The sequence below is a fragment of the Watersipora subatra genome, chromosome 9 (genome assembly GCF_963576615.1).
Source record: "Watersipora subatra chromosome 9, tzWatSuba1.1, whole genome shotgun sequence".
Lineage (NCBI taxonomy): Eukaryota > Metazoa > Bryozoa > Gymnolaemata > Cheilostomatida > Watersiporidae > Watersipora > Watersipora subatra.
The window spans coordinates 37,566,809-37,591,706 of NC_088716.1; the positions used below are offsets into that span (position 1 = coordinate 37,566,809).

The window sequence follows — 24,898 nt, forward strand, 5'->3', positions numbered from 1 at the left end:
TAAATCTAATTTTGTATCAACACATAAGAAGAAGTGCTCAATAAACAGACGGCTCGATCATCTTCGCCAAGGTATAAATCGTTGTTGCCCGCCAATAAAATTTTGTGCGACGCGCTGATCGAACGAATTTGTTTTTCATTCAAAAGTCAGTTTACATCGAAAATTAGTTAATTGCTCTTATCCGTTTCTGCTGCATTATGGCAGGAGAGGTGACTGTAGATGCTCTCCCATATTTTGATCAAGGATATGAAGAATCAGGTGTTAAAGAAGCTGTGAGTTAATAAAATCTAAACGCGGCCTTACAATTATCAGTTTTCCGTGAATCCTTTTGCATGCTTCAATTGAGAAATATTTTTTAAATTTAGTTATTATATAGCGTATGTCGTTTTTTATTTTTGATAATGTAGAATACTTGACGTTGCATTCTTACATTTAGAATATCATTTTGCCATCAGCTTTTCTTATTTTGTAAGATTGTGTCAAACGCTGTTTTAAGATGTAAGTGTTACGTAGTGTTACCTGATTATTCAGAATAACACACTGCAATGTTTTATTTGTATAAAACAGTACGAGTGTGGATTATTTGCTGCTGAAGCAATGCTGCTGCACACCACTTTGTTGGCCGGTAGAATTTATCCTGCTGGCCTAATCCTTTTTTGTGCAGCCCAACCATGTTATCAAAACGGTTTGGCTTTACAATGTTTGAGTTAGTGATCACAGGGAGCTGATTGGTACATTCATATTATTTTGCTTAGTTGATTGCTTTTTAGAGTGTTATTAAATTAACACCTAATCCAGATGGAAAAATATGATGCACATATATTGGATTAATAGACATTGGCAGTTGCACTGACTTGCGTTTCCAAAGCAATTTTAGTTGCAGACTAAAGATTTTTTGTTTGCCTGCTAAAACAAGCAATTTTATAGGAGCTGCAAGAATGTTATGACAAGTTGTCTGTCAATTAACTGTGTTAAATTCTGTGGTGCTGTACATATTATTTCAGTTGTCTTTTCATTCACAAAACTTCTAGGAGAAGGCTACTCTTACTTACATTTTAGTTGTACATTTATAGGCTCTTGCGCTTATAGAAGAGGAAACTAGACGTTACCGCCCAACAAAGAATTATCTTGAATTCTTGCCACCTCCTAACTATAAAGCCTTCGAGGTATTCAATCTTAATTGAACCATATATCCTTTATCTGATTAAATGTTTGACCCTAGCTATCGTTAGACATTCTTTTTTCTGATCTAATCATAGCTAAGGTGATCATAGAATGCAATAAAAAATCAGTTTACTATGTTTAATCATTTTTCCGATTTTCTGTATTCCCGTCAACATCAGTGTGGATGCTGAAATAAGCTATCAATAATTGTTTGGCACACGATTTGGAGAATGCAGTTGTCATGGATTGACTAATTTTTGCAGACAGAGATAATGAAGAATGAGTGGGAGAGAATGCAAGCACGGCTGCCAATGGAGACCCTTAGCATGAAAAGGTAATCTTTCTCTTGTACCATTTCTTTCTCACCATATTCTTGTTTCACCCTACACTTCTCTTCCGTTCTCTTAACTTACACTTCTCTCATCCTGTCTTTCAAACCATTTTTATCATCTTATTTTCCCATTCTGTTTTATGTTCATAACATTTCTTGCCCTAATTTTGCCTTATTCTTCGCTCTCTGGCTGCATTATTTTTTTCTCTGAATTATTTTGTATAATTTTTTACCTTGTCACAACATTGTTATGTTAATAACTATTTATCACTACCTAAAAAGTTACTCTTGGCTTTAGATATCTTAGCAGCTCAGTTTTCAGTAATTAGGCCGCCAATATTTTGATTCTTTTTAGAATTATTTTCGGGTAAGTTGAAAGGATCTAGTTTGCTATAAGAACCTTTCTAGGTTTTAAATGATGTTATAGGTGAACATTTCCTTTGGTTCAACCCAGATGGCAAAAGCATTTGTTGTAGAATAAAAAGTAACTCAACTGGGGTACATTCTTTTATTGCAAGTGCACACTTTCTTGTACATTTTACACACCATTGGTTTATACTTTTGTCGAATCATTATTGCGCATATAAAATAGTTTTTGAGCTCACAGAACAATTAGACCTAACCATCTTTTAACTAATTTCATAATAGGATATCACATAACTTTACATAGAGATGATGTTCAACATTATTTATTTGAAATTAATTTGTTGAGTTGCTGTCCAATAAGGTGAGCATGCTTTAAACGTGTTTTAAAAAGCAGATATTTAAATATTGCGTGTCTTATTATTATTATATAGTGAAAGTCACGCGAATAGTTTCTTTCTTCAATTCACCACATTTTCTTACTTCAAGGTCAACTGCATTCAGCTGGCCTTGTTGTAATTAGTGTTGATTATATGCATATATTTGTGTGTAAAATAATTGATAATAAATAATGAATCTTATTTATATTTAGTCATGTCATATTTTTGTTATTAATGCCAATTAGATTATTATAGATACTAATAAAGGATCAATGAATTGGCTGAACTAGATCTACCATTTTAGCAACTGAAATAAAAAAAATTATTTTGCAGGCCTGCAAAATATTGTCAATAGTTTTTCCATCACTGTATTGTGTTGATTCAAGAATTTTAAGTATACATTTAAAATAAGTTGAAATAAGCAAATAAATATGTATATGGTATGACTATATCTGTACAGATCATTATATTTAACCATTAAAAATTTGAATGTTTTGAGTTTTACCTACATAATCGTTCAAAATATAATTTTACAGCTATTTGGTTAGAATATTTAAAATCAGGACAAGATGAGGATTAATTTAATATATAATTTATGGCTATTTACCAAATTCACAATGAGTAAGAATGTTGTAAATGAAAGCTTGTTCTTCAACAAAAGGGTCCAGTTTATTTCCCCCCACTCTGTATATTCAATGCAAATTTTTCAAATACTTGTTCATGTTTTCATGTGTTTGATAATGTGATGTGTTCGGTTGTTGATAGCCTGAGCTACTAGTTTTGTTGTAGGTGTGAGCTACCGCAGCCCCCTACTGGTAAGATGACAGATGTGCAAGCTTGGCTAGAGGCGGTTCACAATTCGGAAGCTCAACTTGAACACCAAGGTTTAAGGTAGGAGTATTGACAGCGACGCATTTTTTTGACTTTGAAGCCCTAGCCATTGTTAGCTTCATGTCCATCAAGTTGAGAACAAACCTGGGCCATTTCAAGGCCGGTTTCAGGCTGGAGATAAAATACCTTTTGTGTAGTGGAGTGATATGAGAGCAGTTGCTGGTTTGGGCTAGGCTCCGATTGCTCTTCATATCGGCCCCTCATGATTTTAGCTAAGATATGCAGTGAATACACGAATTGCTCAAAAGCGTTCCAGCTTGGTACGTATCGTTTAAGTGTTCAAGGAAAAGACCAAATTTCTAACATGCTTTCGGCAGGCTTTAGAACGGGTGATTTATGGGTATCCCGTATCCTGTGGGAAAGAAAAGTGGTTGGTTTTCAGGTTATAAGACAGTTTTGCTGACACCTGTTGACACCATTTTTAAAGACTAGTCACAATTAACAGACCAGATTTGATTGAAAGCCAGCAACGATGTTTGTTGGCTTCAACTCGAAACATGGTAAGTATGCGGCTGGTAGCCTTTTACTGACAGTTTGTTTGGTACAGTAGCAGTAATAGCTTGCGCTTGAAGAAAAGCTGCATGTGAAGTTTCTTTGAAAAATAAATGCAATGGAACCGGTGCATGTAGTCTCTTTCTGTCCAGATTGTGTTCTCACTTTAGGAGCGTGCACACCCACACGAAGCAGCTCGTTTGTAATCGGTTAGAACTCACATCATAAAACTACCGAACTACGAATTTATCAACAACAGTGCATCTAATATATTAGACATGCCCAATATTGGTATCGATATCATTGCTAATACGGGGGTCAAGTACCTGGATTTGTACAGCTATGCTTCAATTAAATACACAAGAGACTTCAGATATTTTTTGGAAATCTACAATTGATTATTTATTACTAATCAATTGTTAAAATTTATGACTCCTTATCATGGGCTATTAGTAATTTGTTTACTAACACCTTTTTTACTATTACTACAAAATTAAATTTCATTATTTTTTTGGTAAATAGAGATAAATGAATAAAGGTATATTTTACTTGTGTTTTTGTTATAATAGAAACAATCAACCACGCTTCATAAAACATTGGGCACTGGTTATTTTTGGTGAAGATCTGTGGGCTTGATCAGCTGTTGTATTGTGAATCGAGGCATATTTTCAAATGAACTTGTATTTGTGCTAATATTGCAATTGTAAACTAATCAATCTTTATTTAACCTATTACACCAAAATAATATGTTTAAACTGTCTACCATTCTTTTGTCTGGTAATGTCATTCCATTAATTAGTTGGTATTGGAGTTGCCTCTTCCTTTGATGACTGCCCATTGTTTCAACTAATCATATCAATAGGAGTTGTCTTCTTTCATAGCCAGTGTTATTTTAATTGTGTGACTATTTCGTTAAGAAAAATACTTCAGATCAATGTTATAGTCTTTATACTTTATTGATGTGTATTAAGTATATGTCTTCCAAAAAGTTATAATTGAAAAAAGTTACTAAATTGCACTTGAATTTGTGAAGTTCTTATTAATTTAATTTTTGCCTCATCCAATAAAAATTAAGGAAGCAGTATGAAAAGTTGGCCTTGCTTATATTAAATATACGCTGTCACAGGGCTGTTGATTGCATTAGAGTTATAGAGGGGTTGCTCTGTTCTAGCATAAATTCCTCGTCCGATTCGTGTGACAGCAATCAGAAGGCTTGTAAAAAAAGCAGGCTATTGGTCATATATAATATATATGCATGTAATAGGAGAAAGTTTACAAATATATACAGTGATGGGTAGATGTAACATTACTATTATTAGAATGCAATGCTGGTAAGAACTGAAACCATAATGAGAAATCTGCAAGCATTAATTATTATAGAGCATAGGAACACTGGCTACACTTTTCACCGTTCATTGGCTCTCAAACATTATCCAACCAGTCGTAGTTATACACATTATAGTTATAGAGGGGCTAATAGTCACATAGACTTGACTACTACAGACAGAGCACTTTGACATATCATGAATATCTCAAAAGAATTTATTCAGCACAGTTTGGCATATATAATATGTATTATAGTAGTTTGTATTTTTCTAACATTCAGGTTGATATATTGCTTTTGCTTATGAGAGCAAAAGAAAAAAAGACAAAAGTAGATAACTCCTAGATGGTGGCAGTAGTAAGCATAGCAGCAGTATTGGCATCAGCAACATATTTGTTGAAAGTTTTATGAGCAATCAACAGGACCTTGTTCATAAAATCATCGGTTTGTTTTCACTTTTCACCTACATAATATATAGTGAAATATTAATATAAAGTGACTGCTACGGTGTAAAATACAAGGAGGCCATGCTAAAATAGGGTCAGCCTCTGACAATGATAAATATAAGCCTATATAAAAATGAAATTTCCAAATCAGTTTTTATCTTTGTTATTTGCGATATGAAAAACTGTTTTGCAAGATGCTACACATTCGCTCCTGGTTTTGTGTTAAAGGTTGACTTGCAATAAAATTCACATTACAGTTGTTTGGTATCAAAATATTCACCATGTCTTACTCTGTTGTGTTTTAGGTGCCAAATATGTGGAAATGTGATTACAAGCTCTTAAATGCTCAAAAATGAAAAGCTGCCGTAGATTGGAATCTCTTTATTTCAATGACGTAGCCATGAAATTTGGTTATTGTCTTGTCACGTGATGTTCTCACGTGAATTGAAAGGCCAATGAAAAGCTCAATATAAAACTTATCGTAGCACTAGTTTATGACAAACACTTCGGGTTTTACCGAAAACCCCGTATCAAAGATAGATGCTCGCTACTTTACAGTTTTGTTTCGGTTTGGTCTAATCGGCAAGTGGTAATCTGATCATGTGACCCAATACTTCGCAAATAATTTCTGCAGCACTTTTCGATTATCACAGGTGACCAACAGGCTCGTCATGATTATCAGACAATGATATGTACTCTTTCAAGCTAAGGCTAAAAAATTAAACGAATTTTTATGGTAAGTTATAGGATATCACTGCTAAAAGTGACAGCATTACGATGACGATAAAACAGACGCGTAAGAACAATAGACATGGTTTTATTGAATGCGTGAAGTATATTTGTGAAAATATTTCGGCGAATAAGGTTGCATAAAAGTTTAAACAGAAACCATCTCTCACAACTACGTCACATTTGAGCCGTTTTGGAAAGGGAATCCAAACTACGGCGGTCTCGTGTGGCTGCGATTTTCTGTTCGTTTTTGAGTTTTTAAGAGCTTGTAATCACCTTTCCACATATTTTGCACCTACAACACAACAGAGTAAGACATGGTGAATCTTTTCATATCAAATATCTGTAATGTGAATTTTGTTGCAAGTCAACCTTTAACCTCTCAAATCTTTTACATTAACATTTGAACATCTGGTTTTTACTTTGCAATTGTGATTGTTTTGCAAAATGGCTGATTTTTCGATCGCTATTATATGTATGAACAAAAACATTTTGGTCATATTAAACCGTAACTGCCACGTACAGCTTTCATCCGTTTTTTTTAGGTAAATCAGACACATTGATTCCGATTTTGTACTCATAATAAAGATTGGGCCACTAACTTTCAAAGTCATGAAAGCTTTTTACAGCATTTCAATATCGGTTTCGAAAACAACGGCCAGTACGCAATTTTTTCAGTTCCTACGCTTCAGGCTTTTCAAGATTGAAGCTAAAAACACCATTAACTTTGGGTGGAAGCACTGGTATGCAAGTATTTTTTACATAGGTTTTGTAGCATTTTTACATAGGTTGTGCAGTATATCTATGAAAGATACAAAAAGTGGTGACACATTCAGCTAAAGGCAAGGAGAATCGCCAGTATTCTAAAACCTTTTTATGTATTGAAAAGTCGAATCATTTTACCTTAGTCTGACATGGAGTTGCTTTCCCTCCCTCAATTGTGAGCTAGCCTGAGTTTCCCTCTTACTGACTTTTCTATAGCTGTTAAGTCAACTATCTTGCATCTTTTTTAAAATAAATAGATACGTAAAGTGAAGGGGGAATAGTCTTAACCATCGTGCCAAGTAATTTGTATCATAACATTTACTGTTTTTGTCTAGCTTCATTCCAGAGTACACAAGTTGTTTATGCGAATTTGAGCAGCTGATTATCTGTATTTGAGCCGGCAGCCTGCTGACTTGCTTTGGCTCATTTTTTGATAGCATATTTTGACTTTTAGTTTCTTCTAAAACATTCTTATTAATATTAGCTGAAAATATTATTTTTTTGGGAGGTGATTAATTAACGCTTATGTAAAATGTTCATTGAGTAATATTAGATGCCTTCTATGATGATTATAGCAGGCATAGAATTTACCAAGTGTAACTGAAAAAACCTCATAATCTCAGATTTTGATGATTTTTTTAATATGTTGTTGCCCATGTTGAAAAACGCTTAAATCTTAAATTTTGATCTTCTAGGGTCATCGGTTCAGGTGCTATGAGGATTTGAACTTTGACCATTTGTCGCCCGAGTTTGAGGGCATAGCACATCTAGCTGACTTTAGACTCATATAAATTCAAGAATATACAAGTTAGAGGTCTAGATTTTTTGTGTCTACACACAATTTTCATATGTACACAAACAAATAGGTTTGAAATTTTTCGGGTGAATAATGTGGGAGATAACTCCGACCAAAAATGACCGAAATTGCTATTTTAGCAACTATTCAAAAGCAATTATCACCCCTAACATATAATTTGCCATTGCTTCAGTTGATAAACTAGTCTCATTTTCTCTGTAAATGCATAGGGTCAGCGTCTAGAAGCCATACAAGATTAACATATAAAATGTCGAAATACTGCAAAAGTAGAGGTCAAGGTCAATCCGTGGTTTCAACAAAGTCACAAATTTTTCTCATGATTTACACCAATTAACATATGCAGATTTCATTAAAACCATCAAAAGTTTGTGTTTCACACTGTAAACTGCTTAAAATTGAGTTCCAAATGCCCTCCAAACACCTTTGTAAATCGCCTTAATTAAATTAGATTATCCCCCTTGTCAAGCTTTAACTTGGCTGATTATTATCTTATCAAGTTCAAATTGGCTGTGTGCTTGTGGTTTGTGATTGTAATAGTAATGAGCCTTAAAATATTTTCTTAACTTACATTCCTCAATGTTATCCATTGTTGTAGCTTCAAATGCGTATGTTTTGCCTGAGTTGGTAGTAGATGGCGGCGCCACAGCTAATAGAACATGCTCTTGTGGTACCCAGCAGATGTCATCTCGCTTTGGCTATGTGAAACTGTTTGTTGAGCCTTTTTGCATGAATCTCACATTAACATCATTGTTACCTTGATCATAGCCAATTGCCATCCCCATATACCACCGACTATCATATATACAAGCCAGATATTGTCTAGGTTGAGGTGTTAAGGTATTGCTGGTAACATGTGAGCCATCAGTCTTCCCAACTTTGTATTCTTGTAGCCGACATTTTTCATCAACTAGTGGTGAAAGTTTGCAAACTTCAATGGCTGTTCTACTGAGTGGCTTGAACCAGTGCTGGTCCCGACAACCAATGACTCGTTGTGCTGCTTTGAACCTTGGTTCCAAAATCGCTGCTTGTTCTGCGACTTCTTCAGTGAGTACATAAGACACTTCCACCCTAGCAATGTTTTCCCTAGCATACTTGTATAGTTGCTCAGCACTGAGCAGTCTTTCTTTCCCTGACTTAACTAACTGCTTGGAGTGACGGGTGGCCAGTCTCTTGACTACCCCGCCAATCCAATCGCACGAACCTTTTCCATGTGAGGTGGCAAAGAAGCTCCAAGATGCTGTAAGATCGAAATCAAGCTCATGGTGACATAAGTTGGCAAAGTTCTTGTAATTCTTGTATTGGGCACCAGATCCATCACTGAAATAATTCACATGAGTCACTTGAGGTAAGGTAGGTTTTCTTTGATGAATTGGATGAGCGTTTTCTTGAATGTATGTATACATTCTAGAGAGCGTTCTCTGGAATGTATGTATACATTCTATGGAGCGTTCTCTGGAATGTATGTATACATTCTAGAGAGCGTTCTCTGGAATGTATACATACATTCCAGAGAACGTTCCCTAGAATGTATACATACATTCTAGGGAACGTTCTCTGGAATGTATGTATACATTCAAGAAAACGCTCATCCGATTCATCAAAGAAAACCTACCTTACCTCAAGTGACTCATGTGAATTATTTCAGTGATGGATCTGGTGCCCAATACAAGAATTACAAGAACTTTGCCAACTTATGTCACCATGAGCTTGATTTCGATCTTACAGCATCTTGGAGCTTCTTTGCCACCTCGCATGGAAAAGGTCCGTGTGATTGGATTGGCGGGGTAGTCAAGAGACTGGCCACCCGTCACTCCAAGCAGTTAGTTAAGTCAGGGAAAGAAAGACTGCTCAGTGCTGAGCAACTGTACAAGTATGCTAGGGAAAACATTGCTAGGGTGGAAGTGTCTTATGTACTCACTGAAGAAGTCGCAGAACAAGCAGCGATTTTGGAACCAAGGTTCAAAGCAGCACAACGAGTCATTGGTTGTCGGGACCAGCACTGGTTCAAGCCACTCAGTAGAACAGCCATTGAAGTTTGCAAACTTTCACCACTAGTTGATGAAAAATGTCGGCTACAAGAATACAAAGTTGGGAAGACTGATGGCTCACATGTTACCAGCAATACCTTAACACCTCAACCTAGACAATATCTGGCTTGTATATATGATGGTCGGTGGTATATGGGGATGGCAATTGGCTTTGATCAAGAGAACAATGATGTTAATGTGAGATTCATGCAAAAAGGCTCAACAAACAGTTTCACATGGCCAAAGCGAGATGACATCTGCTGGGTACCACAAGAGCATGTTCTATTAGCTGTGGCGCCGCCATCTACCACCAGCTCAGGCAAAACATACGCATTTGAAGCTACAACAATGGATAACATTGAGGAATGTAAGTTAAGAAAAGATTTTAAGGCTCATTACTAATCACAATCACAAACCACAAGCACACAGCAAATTTGAACTTGATAGGATAATAATCAGCCAAGTTAAAGCTTGACAAGGGGATAATCTCATTTAATTAAGGCGATTTACAAAGGTGTTTGGAGAGCATTTGGAACTCAGTTTTAAGCATTTTACAGTTTGAAACACAAACTTTCGATGGTTTTTATGAAATCTGCATAGGCCTATATATGTTAATTGGTGTAAAACATGAGAAAAATGTGTGGCTTTGTTGAAACCACAGGTTGACCTCGACTTTTGCAGTATTTCGACAAATATATTAATCTTGTATGGCTTCTAGACGCTGACCCTATGCATTTACAGAGAAGATGAGACTAGTTTTGGATAGGTGAGGCCTGGAGGAATTCAGAAATATCAACAGAAACAATGGCAAATTATATGTTAGGGGTGATAATTGCTTTTGAATAGTCGCTAAAGTAGCATTTCTGGTCGGAGTTATCTCCCACATTAATTATCCGCAAAATTTCAAACCTATTTGTTTGTGTAAATATGGAAATTCTGTGTGAACACAAAAAATCTAGACCTCCAACTTGTATATTCTTGAATTTATATGAGTCTAAAGTCAGCTAGATGTGCTATGCCCTCAAACTCGGGCGACAAATGGTCAAAGTTCAAATCCTCATAGCACCTGAACCGATGACTCTAGAAGATCAAAATTTGGGATTTAAGCGTTCTTCAACATGGGCAACAACATATTAAAGAATCATCAAAATCTGAGACTGAGATTTTTTTCAGTTACACTTGGTAAATTCTATGCCAGCATGCAAAACATGAGTTGGAGGCTTTGTCATTTGTTGTATCTGCTGCAGCACATGACAAACTGGTAGGACTACATGACAAACTGGTACATGACAAACCGGCACATGACAAACTGGTACATGACAAACTGACACATGACAAACCGGTACATGACAAACTTGTACATGACAAACTGGTACATGACAAACTGGTACATGACAAACTGGTACATGACAAACTGGTGCATGACAAACTGGCGCATGACAAACTGGTACATGACAAACTGGTACATGACAAACTGGTGCATGACAAACCGGCGCTTGACGAACCGGCGCCTGACGAACCGGCGCTTGACAAACTGGCATATGACAAACTGGTACATGACAAACTGGTACATGACAAACTGGTACATGACAAACTGGTACATGACAAACTGGTGCATGACAAACCGGCGCCTGACGAACCGGCGCTTGACAAACAGGCATATGACAAACTGGTACATGACAAGCCGGCACATATTATGCATGTCACTAGCTGAAAACTAGCAAGATGTAGAGATTGTTAAATACTGAAGTTTATTCATTTGTTGATATTTAATAGTTGATTGTACCTGTCAGATATTCTTGCATTATTTTGTAGCATATTTTTCATAATGTAAGCATAATGTTTAATGTATTCCACGCTCAATATTGCTATTATTCTCATTTGCACCTCTGTTTATCTGTAATGCTGTCGATCATGGAATTATCTATCATATCGTTCTTTTTCATGTAACTATTATTGTAATTTGATTTATATTATTGGTTGATTTACATTGTTGTTTTTATGTTTGCATTCTAATTGTTGTAGAATTCAGAACTTAGAACTACTCCACGAATATGGATCCACTGTTTGGAAGAACAGTAATGAACTTCTAGTCAGGATGCTAAACACAGCACAGCAGCAGCTACAAGAAGTGCGAAAGAGCATTCAAGATGTTAACTGGCAGCGGAAGAACGAGCAAATTGAGGCTGGCAGCAAATTGAAGAATTTAGAAGACAGGTATAGAGTTTTTGTGTCGCAATTATTTTTACAGGTGTTGAGCTTCCGAGTTGGAAACACTAGGCATGTGCCAGGCAGACTGGAGTTGGGCACCTTAGTTCCCGTGTGGGACAGTTCATGTAATAATCTATAATAATCTAAGCCAACAGCTGTTCCATTTTGGCACATTTAATATTTTCCAAGGCTCTGTTTTATGCTCAGGAAAGACATGCATTATTTTGTTGTTAGAAAGTTGAAATCTCATATATTTATATGCAAGTGTGCTGTTTCTCTTTCTATTGTTTGAAACTATCATCATTGGTACATGGAAGCCTCGAATTCACTTCAGCCATTTGGCTCGCGCCGGTTACCCTAGACAAACTGTGGATGGTTTAACCAATGTGACGGAAGACGTAGCATGTGTCTCTGCTCTTTAAATATGGCAGTTTTGTTAAATGTATTGTTTGTAACCATGATTGATAGAACGGATTGTTGATGCCAGTAGAAATAGTAAGAAACTGTTATGATATTGCGATAAAAAATAAGCTGAGGTTTACCGCCTGTTATACCTAACAATATTAGCTCTATGTCATTCACATAGCTCATCTAACATTTAATACTGGGTAGCAACCTGTAAATGTTTTCTAGTAAGTGGCATTGCTAGATCTGCTAGCTGGTACAGCATCAAGCAGTCCTTTTGCTCATGATATACATGTCTGTGAGGTCCTTTTTGTGACGTCAAGTGCCTGTCTGTCAAATCATTGTTAGAGAGAGGGAGGGCAGAGGAGGTCACTTGGGGTGCTCAATCATCGGCTAGAATGTTCAGTCTCAACATGCCTGAAACCATAAAGCCTCATAACGCAAATATGTAACAAAAAACCACAGGCGTTGACGCAACCTTCATTTTTGTCATTCCGTTGCTGGCTGACGGCTGAAGATTTAACTGTAAGCTAACGATGGTATAGATGTTTCGATATTTGTGAACTAGGCAGCTGTGGATTGCGCTGCCAAAGCCTAGCGGGGCTGAGCACCTGCTATGTGAACAACATGTTAGGGTTTGGTTCTTGGTAGCGGCACTCGGCATGGCAAGACGAACACCTGATTATAGATGTTCCCTCCACCGTATCAGCAATTCAGTTTGCCAACACGATAATAGTCGATCTATAGGTTACCTTATATCAACCATCTATGAAGAGAGATTGGTCATTAACCAGTTACACTAGCATTACACCTCACTGAATTCTTTACAGCATCTCTATGCTTCGAAGATCTTTTGTTGGTGTCTGGTATTCCAAGTTTTATAACCAAATTGTATAAATTATAATTGTTATGTCAGAACCAGTATAAGTTTATTGACTAACATGCATAATTTGGCAAGTATATTTTATATGGCTGTTAGTCTATTTCAGCTAAAACCACTATTGATTTACCATGTTAGCTAATGTTTTTTAAGGCTATTTATATTCAAAGGTTTAGTAGCAATCGTATTAGTAGTAATAGTAGTAGTAGTTAAATTTTTTGGTTTCAGTATAAAATTACATTATATGAATTTTTGATATAGTAAACTGATATGGATGCTCAGAATAGAAAGTACACCCTCCGGTTACGATGGCCCTGTTATGCGATTTTTTCGTTCTGCAATGTAGAACACGCTAATTTTTCACCCTTTTCATACGAAATATTTTCTGTCGTGTTAAATCAACAAAAATTTCTCACAAAATTTAAATTTGGCAGTCGGTTTGCTGATTACGTTAGAATGACAAATATGCTGATATGCTACTGTATTTGCCCAAATTCGTCTAACAACGAATGAAAGCAATATGATGCTCCATCTCGCTCATTTCTGCAGTACGCGTTATCACCTATTGTGAAAACGAAACCGGAAACAAATAAGTGATAAAATTCCAGCAATGAAAAAGTTGAAGTCCAGTAAAATAGTTAAAAATACATTCTAAAACTTAACTTCAAGTATGTATTTAGTAAGCTAGATTCATTTCATTTAAATTTTTATATTATATGTCTGCCTCAAAAGTAAGAACTCCTTATGGTACATACTGCACATAGTACATTGTGATGTTACATTTTTTAATGCAGATCATAACCACTAATTATACTAAATTTATTGTTAGTACTTATAGTTACTAAGGTTAACATATTATTTTGTTACTAATTTTTAATGTGTACAATAGGTAAAATATATAGAATTTTGATGATTCTTAGCAGGGGCTTTGCATTAGATATTTACTATGGGTTTCTACCACAGGAATGAATTAAAATCGTATGAGGGTCCACTGTATAGATATGTAGCCTTGGATATAAAACAGATATTTTTTATGAAAGTTGAAATAATCAAAGATCAAAAATTGTTATTTTTGTCATAAATGTCAAATTGTTATAAATGAAAATTGTCATAAATGTATATTTATGACATGATATATATACATTTGATTATGACAGTATGATCAGAATATTTTAGTATGATAATATACCTTTGCCATAGGTAAGAATTGTTTTTTGTTGCGAAATATTTTATCTTATAAAATAACAAAAACAAATGTCACAGGATTCACCGTAGGATATATTATTTGAAGAATAAATACAGTAGTGAAAGCATTTTTCCAAAGGTCAAGGCCTAAAGTTTTGCTCATTTCAGAGTATCAACGGATGCTATGGAGGACTAGTCATCAAAGCGTGGACGTGTTTACAATAAATGTGACCATAGAGTTAAACTAGAAAGCATCTGCAGTAGTGCACAGCCATGCTATTCTTCCTGTTGTAGTTGGGTCGGTCTCGTGAGTAAAAACTACGAAATAGAGAGAGTTTGTCTCGAGATGGAGGACCAAATAAAGGCATATAAACCCAGCAGCTGAGCCAATATAAAGCGATTGGTGTAACATTTGATATCTAGGTAATACCTGCACATTTCTCTCTAAGTGCACCAAGTTCATTGCAAGTTCATCAGGTGTTGATGTATTTAGTTGTATTCTGTACAAACTGATGGCTTATGTAATTATTCCAATGCTTTTCCATATTAATTATGGCAGTTTGTAAATATTACAAGGGGATCTATGGAACAAAAATGCTGTTTCATAGTCTCTCATCCAGCTATGGAAGGTATTTGTGTAAGTTTTTTTACTTGTCAATGTAAACTGTTTTCACTTCTCTCCTTAGTCCAGCTGTTATGTTCTTTCTACTGTATATACATTATTCATTCGTCTGCATTCTCTTATGCAACATGACAGAATACAACTGTAAACATGGCTATATCATAGCCTTACATAAAACGTCTCATTTATAGCTTTTGTTCTCAACGTTATAAGTTCAAATCTATGAGGGCACTTTTTTTTGTGAAAGTGAACTTTTCGGACTTGCACCCAGTTTCATAAGCAAATCCATATGACATGACAAATCAAAATAAATGACCTTTTCTGATGCATTTAAAGGTTTGTCTCAAGCAAGCATGGTTAACTGGAATTGTTAAAATATCAGCTATGGTTTTTCTTTGATCATCTCTATATATCACTATATCTTACTTGCACTCTATTACACTGTTTGTTGTTCACTCACCGTTCCATATTTCAGTTGTGCACACGCGTACCTTTTCTTATATTTATAAAACTGTTTCTAGACATTTTCATTTGAGCTTTAGACTTCACTTAGCTCTCTGCACTCATCTTTATGAACAACTTTAAATATTGATGCAATGTTCATTAGTAACAACCGCTATCAGAGGTTCTCTCATCTATCTAAAGCTCTAAAAGTACCTATGCCTCCACCTATGCTGCCTCTGATGCCATCTCTGCAAATATTTTATCTTAAATGAGGATCTGTAAAAGAGGAGAAAAGCAACTCGCGATGAGCAGCCTCCAGGGTTCAACCTCGCCAAGCCATTTCTCAATTCACCTCTTCTAATTCAATCAGAAGTGCTTTGTCCTTTTTTCATCTCCTGTTTCATGCGATTCGCCGAATTTGAGCATCTCGTTTCTTCCCTCCCATCTTCTTTACTCTTAGGAACTTCTCGCGCTTCCTCAGTCTTCACTTCTCACATTTCATCTCCTCCAACTTTTTAAATTCTGGTGTAGTTAACTTTTACGTGAATTGTTGAACTACAGACATGTGATTTGAACATGAGTTCAAATAGGAAATGTGTCATAGCAGCACTTGTGCAACGTGTAAGATTTTGTCAATGATGAAAGGATAGCGAGTCTGTTAATAAACAAAATGGAATGAAAGCTGATCAACTGAAGATGCGATGAGACTACTAGCATTAAGTGCATCTTTATACAATCAGCTAGGATCTCTTTTGTCCCATTTCTCGTTGCAGCTCATTGCATATTCCGGTTATCAACAACATCCATCTCTTATTTTCTGTCAACATTCTCTATACTTGACAAGTTCTCTGATGTGACATGGATACTTTCCAAATATCCTCTTTATTTCACTGCTTTAACCAAATATTTGCTCGCATTCTTGAGTTAGTTGAGTACATGTAGCGATATGATGATTTTATCCCTTTTATTTTAAAGTATAGTTGTATTATTCAGCATATTTCTGTTCACCCTTATCTTTGATATTTTTAACACTCATTTCAAACTGCCAGATCTATACCTCAATTTCTGGAAACTTACCAAAACAGATCGTTATCAGCTCTGGGTAAAAACAAACAAAACGTCAATTACAATTAGTGATATTTCTTCTACTCATAAGGTAATCTCTTACCTGCTGCTCACAAAAATGCTCAACTATAAGTGGAAAAATACGTCACATCATAACCGGAAAAATAGCTTGCTCATGTCTAGTAGATTGTATTTTTTTGCTAAATGATAAGCCTGTGAGCTTTCCCTTCTTCCGGTGATGAAAGTGCTAGCAAAGACTATCTCTTTCGTGAGATTATATCCGTATTGTAAAATAACTCTGGGTCATGGCTTATACTCTACTAGTAGCAAGGCCGGGATTTCTTTCATGGGCAATCAGATAGCATATGCAAGTAAATTTTCACCGCAAATTGCCGCGCTGCTTTCAGGACAACAACCCATGAATGCATTTGTTGAGGGCGATTGTACGTAATGCATTTGTTGAGGGCGATTGTACATAATGCATTTGTTGAGGGCGATTGTACATAATGCATTTGTTGAGGGCGATTGTACATAATGCATTTGTTGAGGGCGATTGTACATAATGCATTTGTTGAGGGCGATTGTACATAATGCATTTGTTGAGGGCGATTGTACATAATGCATTTGTTGAGGGCGATTGTACATAATGCATTTGTTGAGGGCGATTGTACATAATGCATAAAAAGGCGCATTCCTGAGTTTCTAATCCGATACATCGTGACACATTTATATGGATAATGAAAGTTCTAAGAGTGCTAATTGAGCCCAGCATCGCTTGGAGTAGGCCTGCTTTTTCACATTAAACTAGCCGTAGTTAGTACATAGAGCTTTGGCATTCTGCTCTTACAACTCTTCCCTTACAAGAGAATATAACAACGCCCTTATTATAGTAAAGATTATTCTGCAAATCTGATGGGCAGTCGATTGCTTATACTTGTAAAACTATGATCGACTTGTAAAACTCTGATCGACTTGTAAAAGTCCCAGGGTTGATACTCTGAAAGAAACACCCACCTGACTAGGCCCAGATTTGGATATTATACCCCCGATAACCTGGTTGGTCAATTTGAAGTGCACCCCCTAAACACTGGGAGTTTCCTAGGGGCGTCCAGGTTCCACGCCCCGCTAAACATCCAATATGATTCAGAAGCTATAAAAATAATTTCCATTAGGCCTATAGCATACATATCCCCATGGATCTAGGGGACCTAATCAGGCCAATCAATGAAAGAAATTGTTCAGCAAAACTTAGTAAATTTTGTTTGGGGTTCACAGTCATAACAGCCATCTATAATGGGCATGGGCCCTTTTACTGGCTTAGCTGTGGAAACTCCTCTAAAGTAGCAAATTCACTCATAGTGCCTCGTGGTCTGAAAACCCACCCTAAAACGTCATTTTGGGCTGAGCCTAATGGGCCTTTTGGGGGAGTATCAACCCAGAAGGCAAAAACCCTGATCGACTTGTAAAACTCTGATCGACTTGTAAAACTCTGATCGATTTGTAAAACTCTGATCGACTTGTAAAACTTCGATCGTTTTGTGAAACTCTGATCGACTTGTAAAACTCTTATCGTCTTGTAAAACTCTGATCGGCTTGTAAAACTCTGATCGACTTGTAAAACCCTGATCGACTTGTAAAACTCTGATCGACTTGTAAAACTCTAATCGTTTTGTAAAACTCTGATCGACTTGTAAAACTCTGATCAACTTGTAAAACCCTGATCGACTTGTAAAACTCTGATCGACTTGTAAAACTCTGATCAACTTGTAAAACTCTGATCGACTTGTAAAACTCTGATCGACTTGTAAAACCCTGATCGACTTGTAAAACTCTGATCAACTTGTAAAACCCTGATCGACTTGTAAAACTCTGATCGACTTGTAAAACTCTGATCAACTTGTAAAACTCTGATCGACTTGTAAAACTCTGATCGACTTGTAAAACTCTGATCGGCTTGTAAAACTCTGATCGGCTTGTAAAACTCTCATTGACTTGTAAAACCCTGATTGACTTGTAAAACTCTGATCAACTTGTAAAACTCTAATCGTTTTGTAAAACTCTGATTGACTTGTAAAACTCTGATCAACTTGTAAAACCCTGATCGACTTGTAAAACTCTGATCGACTTGTAAAACTCTAATCGTTTTGTAAAACTCTGATCGACTTGTAAAACTCTGATCAACTTGTAAAACCCTGATCGACTTGTAAAACTCTGATCGACCTGTAATATTGCTTGAAGCCGTCACACTAAAAACATAATATCAGCAATAATTAAAGTGCTTCATTAAAGATTGTTTTCTAAGGGGTTTGAACTCCTGGCATTCAGCTTATTAGATTACCACTCTACTAGACTAACACTGACCTGCACTAATCAACTGCCTTCTGGCTTACTGCCAAGCTAGCAGTAAGGCCAGTGATGGCTGGGATTTTTTTCATTTTTGGTCAGATAACCTCCAGATGGATGTTTAGGAGGCTGGTTCTCAGGAATCAGGTGGAGTTTTGAGACCAAATGTTTTTAGTGACCTGGCAGAAGACAAGGAGTGATAAAAGGCGTGTGCGATTTGGATTAAATCGGCCAAAAAAGTGTGGAACTAAATGGAGACTAACAGAGAAACACAATGACAAAGTAGGTTTTATTAGTATAGATACCATAAGCAGCCAAGTCGAAATGTTAGTTGTCACTTCGTTCAAAAGTTGAAATTTGGGTCTTGTATTGGAAGGATTAACATGCAAATCCATGCGTATTGCATATATTTTTTAATTATAAAGTAATTGCCTACGCGAAAAATTTAATTAAAAAAGCTAGAAGGCTATAAAGCCCAGCGAAGCTGATAATAAAATTTTTATACAAATGACATGCCCACATGTATTAACTAATGAAAGACAAAAATGTTAACATGTACCAGCTTCCTACTACTTACAAAGACTTAGGAGCGAGTATGCAGTTTGTATACTTACAAAGAATAAGTATGCAGTTTGTCTCAATCTACTACGCAGTTCACTCTAGGCGTAAACCTATATTGATAAATCCCACTTTGTCATTCTGTGTGTGTCTGTTTCCAAAACATGTCGAAACGCATAGAATTTGTACTTTTCCAAATTTGCTGGCTGAAATCATTCAAACTTCACACCCGTACGCTCTTTGCCTTCCTCCAGGTCGCTAAAATATTTGGTTTCAAAACACCATCTTATTCCGTGAGAACCAGCCTCCTCAACACCCACCTGTAGGCTAGCTCATTAAAAATGAAAGAATTCCCAGGCATCTCCGGGCTCAATGTTAGTTTAAACTAAACAACACTAGTTTAACTGCATCATCCTTCAAAATAACAGGCATGCTTTGTACTGATGATTTCAGTACAAAGATTTCAGTACAAAGATTTCAACACTCAGTTGGGACAAAATTTTTGACTAGTTATATGATCCATTCTGTTGCAACTCTTTACAGTACATGGCTTTTGTTCTGACACCAAATTGAAGGCTCATTGTTTACAATATGCTGCCAATAATGAACATTAAGGAGACAGAGAACACCAACTATAGTAGTAGAAATGGTAACGGTTGTGGTAATATAATAATACATGTCGAGCTGTTGTTTGGGGGAATCAATCGTGAAGACAAAGTAAGTGTATGTGTCGTCACAAAAATAACATATTTTTTCATAACTAATCACAACCTATCAGCAAGTCCACATACCCAAAAATTATGACGTTTTTATACAGTCACTCTTCCATAAGTAACCATGTTTCTATCAGATAGAAGTCCAAGATCATAAAGTGAGTTGTTATTTTACATGCCGCTGTGTGAAAACGCTTGACCCTTCTTAGAATGACCTTCCAATAACATAGTTTTCATTTACTTATTCCAAATATAGTGGAACCTCGGTTTCCGAACAAAATCCGTTCCAGAAGGTTGTTCGAAAACCGAGTTGTACGAGATCCGAAACAACTATTCCCATTAGAATTAATGTATGTAAATTTTAATCCGTTCCAAGGCAAGAAAACAACTTTGGCAAAGTATTGTTTAATATTTTACACCATAAACTGTACTGTATACTACATACTATAAATAAAAACGGGGTAGATATATGTTTAGTTTTGATAGATTATTTTCTATCTATGAGGATGAAAACCAAAAGTAAAAATTTTGTATGTTTTGCTGTTAAAACATCGAAAACATTCTAGGTTAAGATACAATACCAAAAACTGCATAAATTAATAATGAAACAGCAAAATATGCGACAGTTACATCAGAAATCATATGAAAAAGAAAATATAAACAGCAATGGCACGTTTACTTCACATCTTTGAAGGAGAATCCTCCTCCAAAACAATTTCGGGTAACTCGACTGGAGGAGTTGTCTTCCTAGGAAATCTCTTCGGTAGAGGGACGTCGTCCCAGACAGCTCCTTTCTTTTTGTAAAGGATTTATGAAGCGTAACTTGCTTCTCTCTCTGTTAACGAATTTTTCCATGCAGTTTCCGGAGCTGTTCTGAATGTTTAATTTTAATGCGCATTCTCCGTTTTGGTCGAGCACCAAATTTATGTTCAAGATCCGAGACGAACCAATCTCAATTTTTGTGGTCCAGAATCGAAGCGTTCGAGAACCGAGGTTACACTGTATGTTTGTTTTTTATTATGTTTTAAGCCTTTTTTGTTTCATTCAAAGCGAAGGGTGTAAGATTACCATGGTAAGTCGTAGGGGGTGCGGTGATGAACACGAATAGGGAAGCTCTGCGCAACAAATGCTGATTGTATGATACCAGACAACAAGGCGTTGTTTTGTAACAGTAAAAATCTAATGCAAGTTCGCCTGCAGGTAGAATTTAAATGCTTTCCGATGTATATGTAGGCTGCCTGAACAGCCTTGGGTAATGTTAGCTACTATAATAAGTAGAGCTTTTGTGAGATAGAAAGCGTGGTGACCTTTTGATTAGATGGTTTTCAAATGACAGGCCTGGAGCACAGAATAGGAGAGTCACAGTTCTCTGAAACATATTTTGCGTTTTCAGTGATCCTGATTTGATAGCAATCTGACTTCAGGGGTGTTCCTGAAATACTCTTAGCAACAATGTGGCATAAATAGGCTTTCTATTACCAAATAGAGGAGTAAGTCTACTATATTTGTTCACTTTTGTCAAGTTAAAAAAATTTTAAACGTTGAAAGCAAAGATTTGAGTCCAGCTCTAGCAAATCAGCTACAGTATAAAAAGGTATTGTGCAGTAGCTCTGTAGATGAACGCTGTCTCCAAATAAGTACTGTTATTTTAAGTGCAACAGCTCTGTGGATGAACGCTGTCTCCAAATAAGTACTTTTGGAGTGCAGCAGCTCTGTGGATGAACGCTGTCTCCAAATAAGTACTGTTATTTGGAGTGCAGTAGCTCTGTGGATGAACGCTGTCTCCAAATAAGTACTGTTATTTGGAGTACAGCAGCTCTGTGGATGAACGCTGTCTCCAAATAAGTATTGTTATTTGGAGTGCAGCAGCTCTGTGGAGGAACGCTGTCTCCAAATAAGGACTGTTATTTGGAGTGCAGTAGCTTTGTGGATGAACGCTGTCTCCAAATAAGTACTGTTATTTTAAGTGCAACAGCTCTGTGGATGAACGCTGTCTTCAGGTGAGTACTGTTATTTGTAGTTAATAATTGCCCAATCCTTGCTCAGTAATGCATAAGTTTTTAGCCAAGTGTGCCAAATACTCATCTGGATGTTGCGTTGATAAATATTCAGCAGTTTGATGATTAATGGACCATTACTGTATTTCAAAAATTTCTGGGTCCTTGTTTTGGCTGATGTGAGAATTTTAAATAGGGTTGTACATTAGCAGTAGACTGAGAACTGCAATACCATTCACGGGCTTTAGCTCAAATTAACTTATTGTTTTATTTATTTGACTGTTATTTATTTGACTGACTTTATTTATTTATTTTATGGCTCCCTTTGGTGAGCCATAAAACATTTGTAGGCTATTCGTCAGTATGTCCTTCAAAATGGCAACAGTCTTAATGGACAGCATGAACTTCAACAGAGTTGATAAAATATCTAGTAATAAACATACATGTTCAACATGGTTAACAGATTTGTACTTGTTTGTCAATTTTCAGCTTTGTGTCTGACAGGGGCGACAACTCTGCAAAAGCTAAAGCATGTTTCTTAGTTGAGTTGATGGCAATCAGTCATTTTTACTGTATAAATTTGCTTTGAAGCCAAAACACTGTTTTAGAAAATGTTGGTTTTTATTGTGACTTTAAACAAAAAATATGGTCTTAGTTTCACGAGAAACTTTCTTAAAATAAATCTTTTTTAGAATTGGCTCCGAGCAATCGATTGCTAACAATTCACTAGACATCAACAATTATAAGAGCTTGTAACACCTACAGCTTGTCTAATCTCAAAGGAGTGCCTGAGGCAGCATTGAAGCAGGATTCCAGAATGTCATAGGATAGCATCTCATTTGTTCTTTTACCCAAGTGAATGCTGGTCGCAGCTCTGCGCGATTTCGATATTTTGTAAAATTGCAAAAATAGTGTAAATGCATATGAAACTGGATTCATGCTCTACAGATGGAGATTGTTCCTTCATGGATGATGATGGAATGGTAAAGTTAGATAGTCTGTGAACATTGCAACTACAACGACTTTACATGTTTCTGTAGTATTGTACTGAATGTTTCTTTGCAATGTTCAATTTGACCGATAATAATCTATATATACACGTGTGTATATATATATTATATATATATTATATATTTATATATACAGTCAAACATGGATAACTCGAACTTCACGAGATTGAGCGAAAGTGTTCGAGTTATCAGAGCGTTCAAGTTATCAGAGCACTGTCACAAGTCCATGTATTTATTTATTTATTAGTAGATACATGCACATATACAAACTATAATAGAAATCAAAAGCATAAATGGCTTGTTTCAAAGTAAATGCTTCTAATGTAAAGTTTAAAACTTTTTTATCAAAAAGTATAGGAGATTTTTCTATCACTTGAGATTGTTTTGTTGTTTGAGGTGATGTTATTGCCAGGACGCTTTTTAGATTAAAATTGGCAAAACTTGATCGTTGTTGAAATGCTCAGAAGAAGAGACATCTTTTTCTTTTGAGCGTTTTAACCGAGATCAGTTTTGCCGATTTTTCTTGAAATTTATGCCAAGGTTACCTCACTTTTCCATGCTTCCGAAAGGCGATCGTTAAGCGGATGTTTGGCAAAAATCAAAATTCACCAAACCTTTAGAAAAGTCGTTGACAAAAATATTTTGCCGACGGTGGTAATAACGACGCCTATGATTTACGAAAAGTTGAGGTTTGCCTCTATGACTTGAAATAAAGTGATTTTCTAAAGCGATAACAACTGTCTCGGTAGCCGTTGGGCAAAAAACTGTTCGAGTTAACAGAGTTGAGGTTGAGTTATCTATAGCAATTTATCATTACTTGGGAACGGACCAAAGAAACCGTTCGAATTAACCATGTGTTCGAGCTATCCGTGGGTGAGTTATCCATGTTTGACTGTATATATATATTTCTCAAAGTATGTCCGTGTGTCGTATGTCTGTCTGCATTCCGGCTATAGCTATTATTAGAATAATTGCAGCTGGACAACAATGCTGTCGCAATGTCATGGAGTACGTCATTAGAAGCCTAGCAGCTTACTGCAATTTTCCATTGGCAATGTGCCAGGCTAATAGCTTGAAAGTTACAGTTGTTTGCCAAAGTTTTAAAACCTTTACCGTTGTTTTCATTTTTTTCTTGATTTATTTCAACTACACAAAACACTTCTCTCACGATATGTAGTTTGAAAGTTAGAATAGTAAATGTTGTTATATGTTAAATACAGATCAATTTTCTGTCCAGACTTTTTTATTACCCGGGCAACGCCGGGTAGCACAGCTAGTATACATATATATCTCTGTGTTAGCCTTTCTGTCATCCGTGTCCTATTATAGCAATTAAAATCTAGTGACAAAGAATCCACTTCGCAGGGAATTTGATCTTGGTACCTCCAGGTTTGAAGACTAGCGATTTAGCACGATCTAAACAGCGATCGCTCTACTGATCATAGGGATGAACTACTGTAATTACAACAATTACAACAATTAAAATGCTCACACTTTGCGATATTGACTGGCACAGTTGATCATTGTGGGTAACATAACGTTGTGGGTAACATAACGATTATTAAGCTGGCTTAAAACGCTGCCATTGTTCGAGTAAAGATTTAGACCACTGGCTTATGAGGTAAGTTACTCAAATTCATTGGGGAACCATTTATTACCCGTGCAACACTTGGCATTCAATTAGTAGCCTATAATTGTACATGTAGCTAAATTTATCAGAAGCTTAGTTCTGAATT

The 24,898-nt window shown here is 36.2% G+C and overlaps 1 protein-coding gene across 1 annotated transcript; it reads left to right on the forward strand.

Annotated features, from left to right (window-relative positions):
• The first annotated feature begins 106 nt into the window (after positions 1-106).
• On the forward strand, positions 107-15,203 carry LOC137404156 (pre-mRNA-splicing factor SPF27-like). The gene is made up of 6 exons (XM_068090311.1): positions 107-272; positions 1,074-1,166; positions 1,428-1,498; positions 3,028-3,129; positions 11,755-11,946; positions 14,705-15,203. The coding sequence occupies exons 1-6, from the start codon at positions 198-200 to the stop codon at positions 14,793-14,795; spliced, it is 624 nt and encodes a 207-aa protein (XP_067946412.1). The 5' UTR covers positions 107-197; the 3' UTR covers positions 14,796-15,203.
• The last annotated feature ends 9,695 nt before the right edge of the window (positions 15,204-24,898 follow it).

Coding starts and splice junctions, on each gene's coding strand:
- LOC137404156 (XM_068090311.1), top strand. CDS start 198: ATGGCAGGAGAGGTGACTGTAGATGCTCTCCCATATTTTGATCAAGGA. Junction 273..1,073: donor AATCAGGTGTTAAAGAAGCT/GTGAGTTAATAA, acceptor GTACATTTATAG/GCTCTTGCGCTTATAGAAGA. Junction 3,130..11,754: donor CTTGAACACCAAGGTTTAAG/GTAGGAGTATTG, acceptor TAATTGTTGTAG/AATTCAGAACTTAGAACTAC.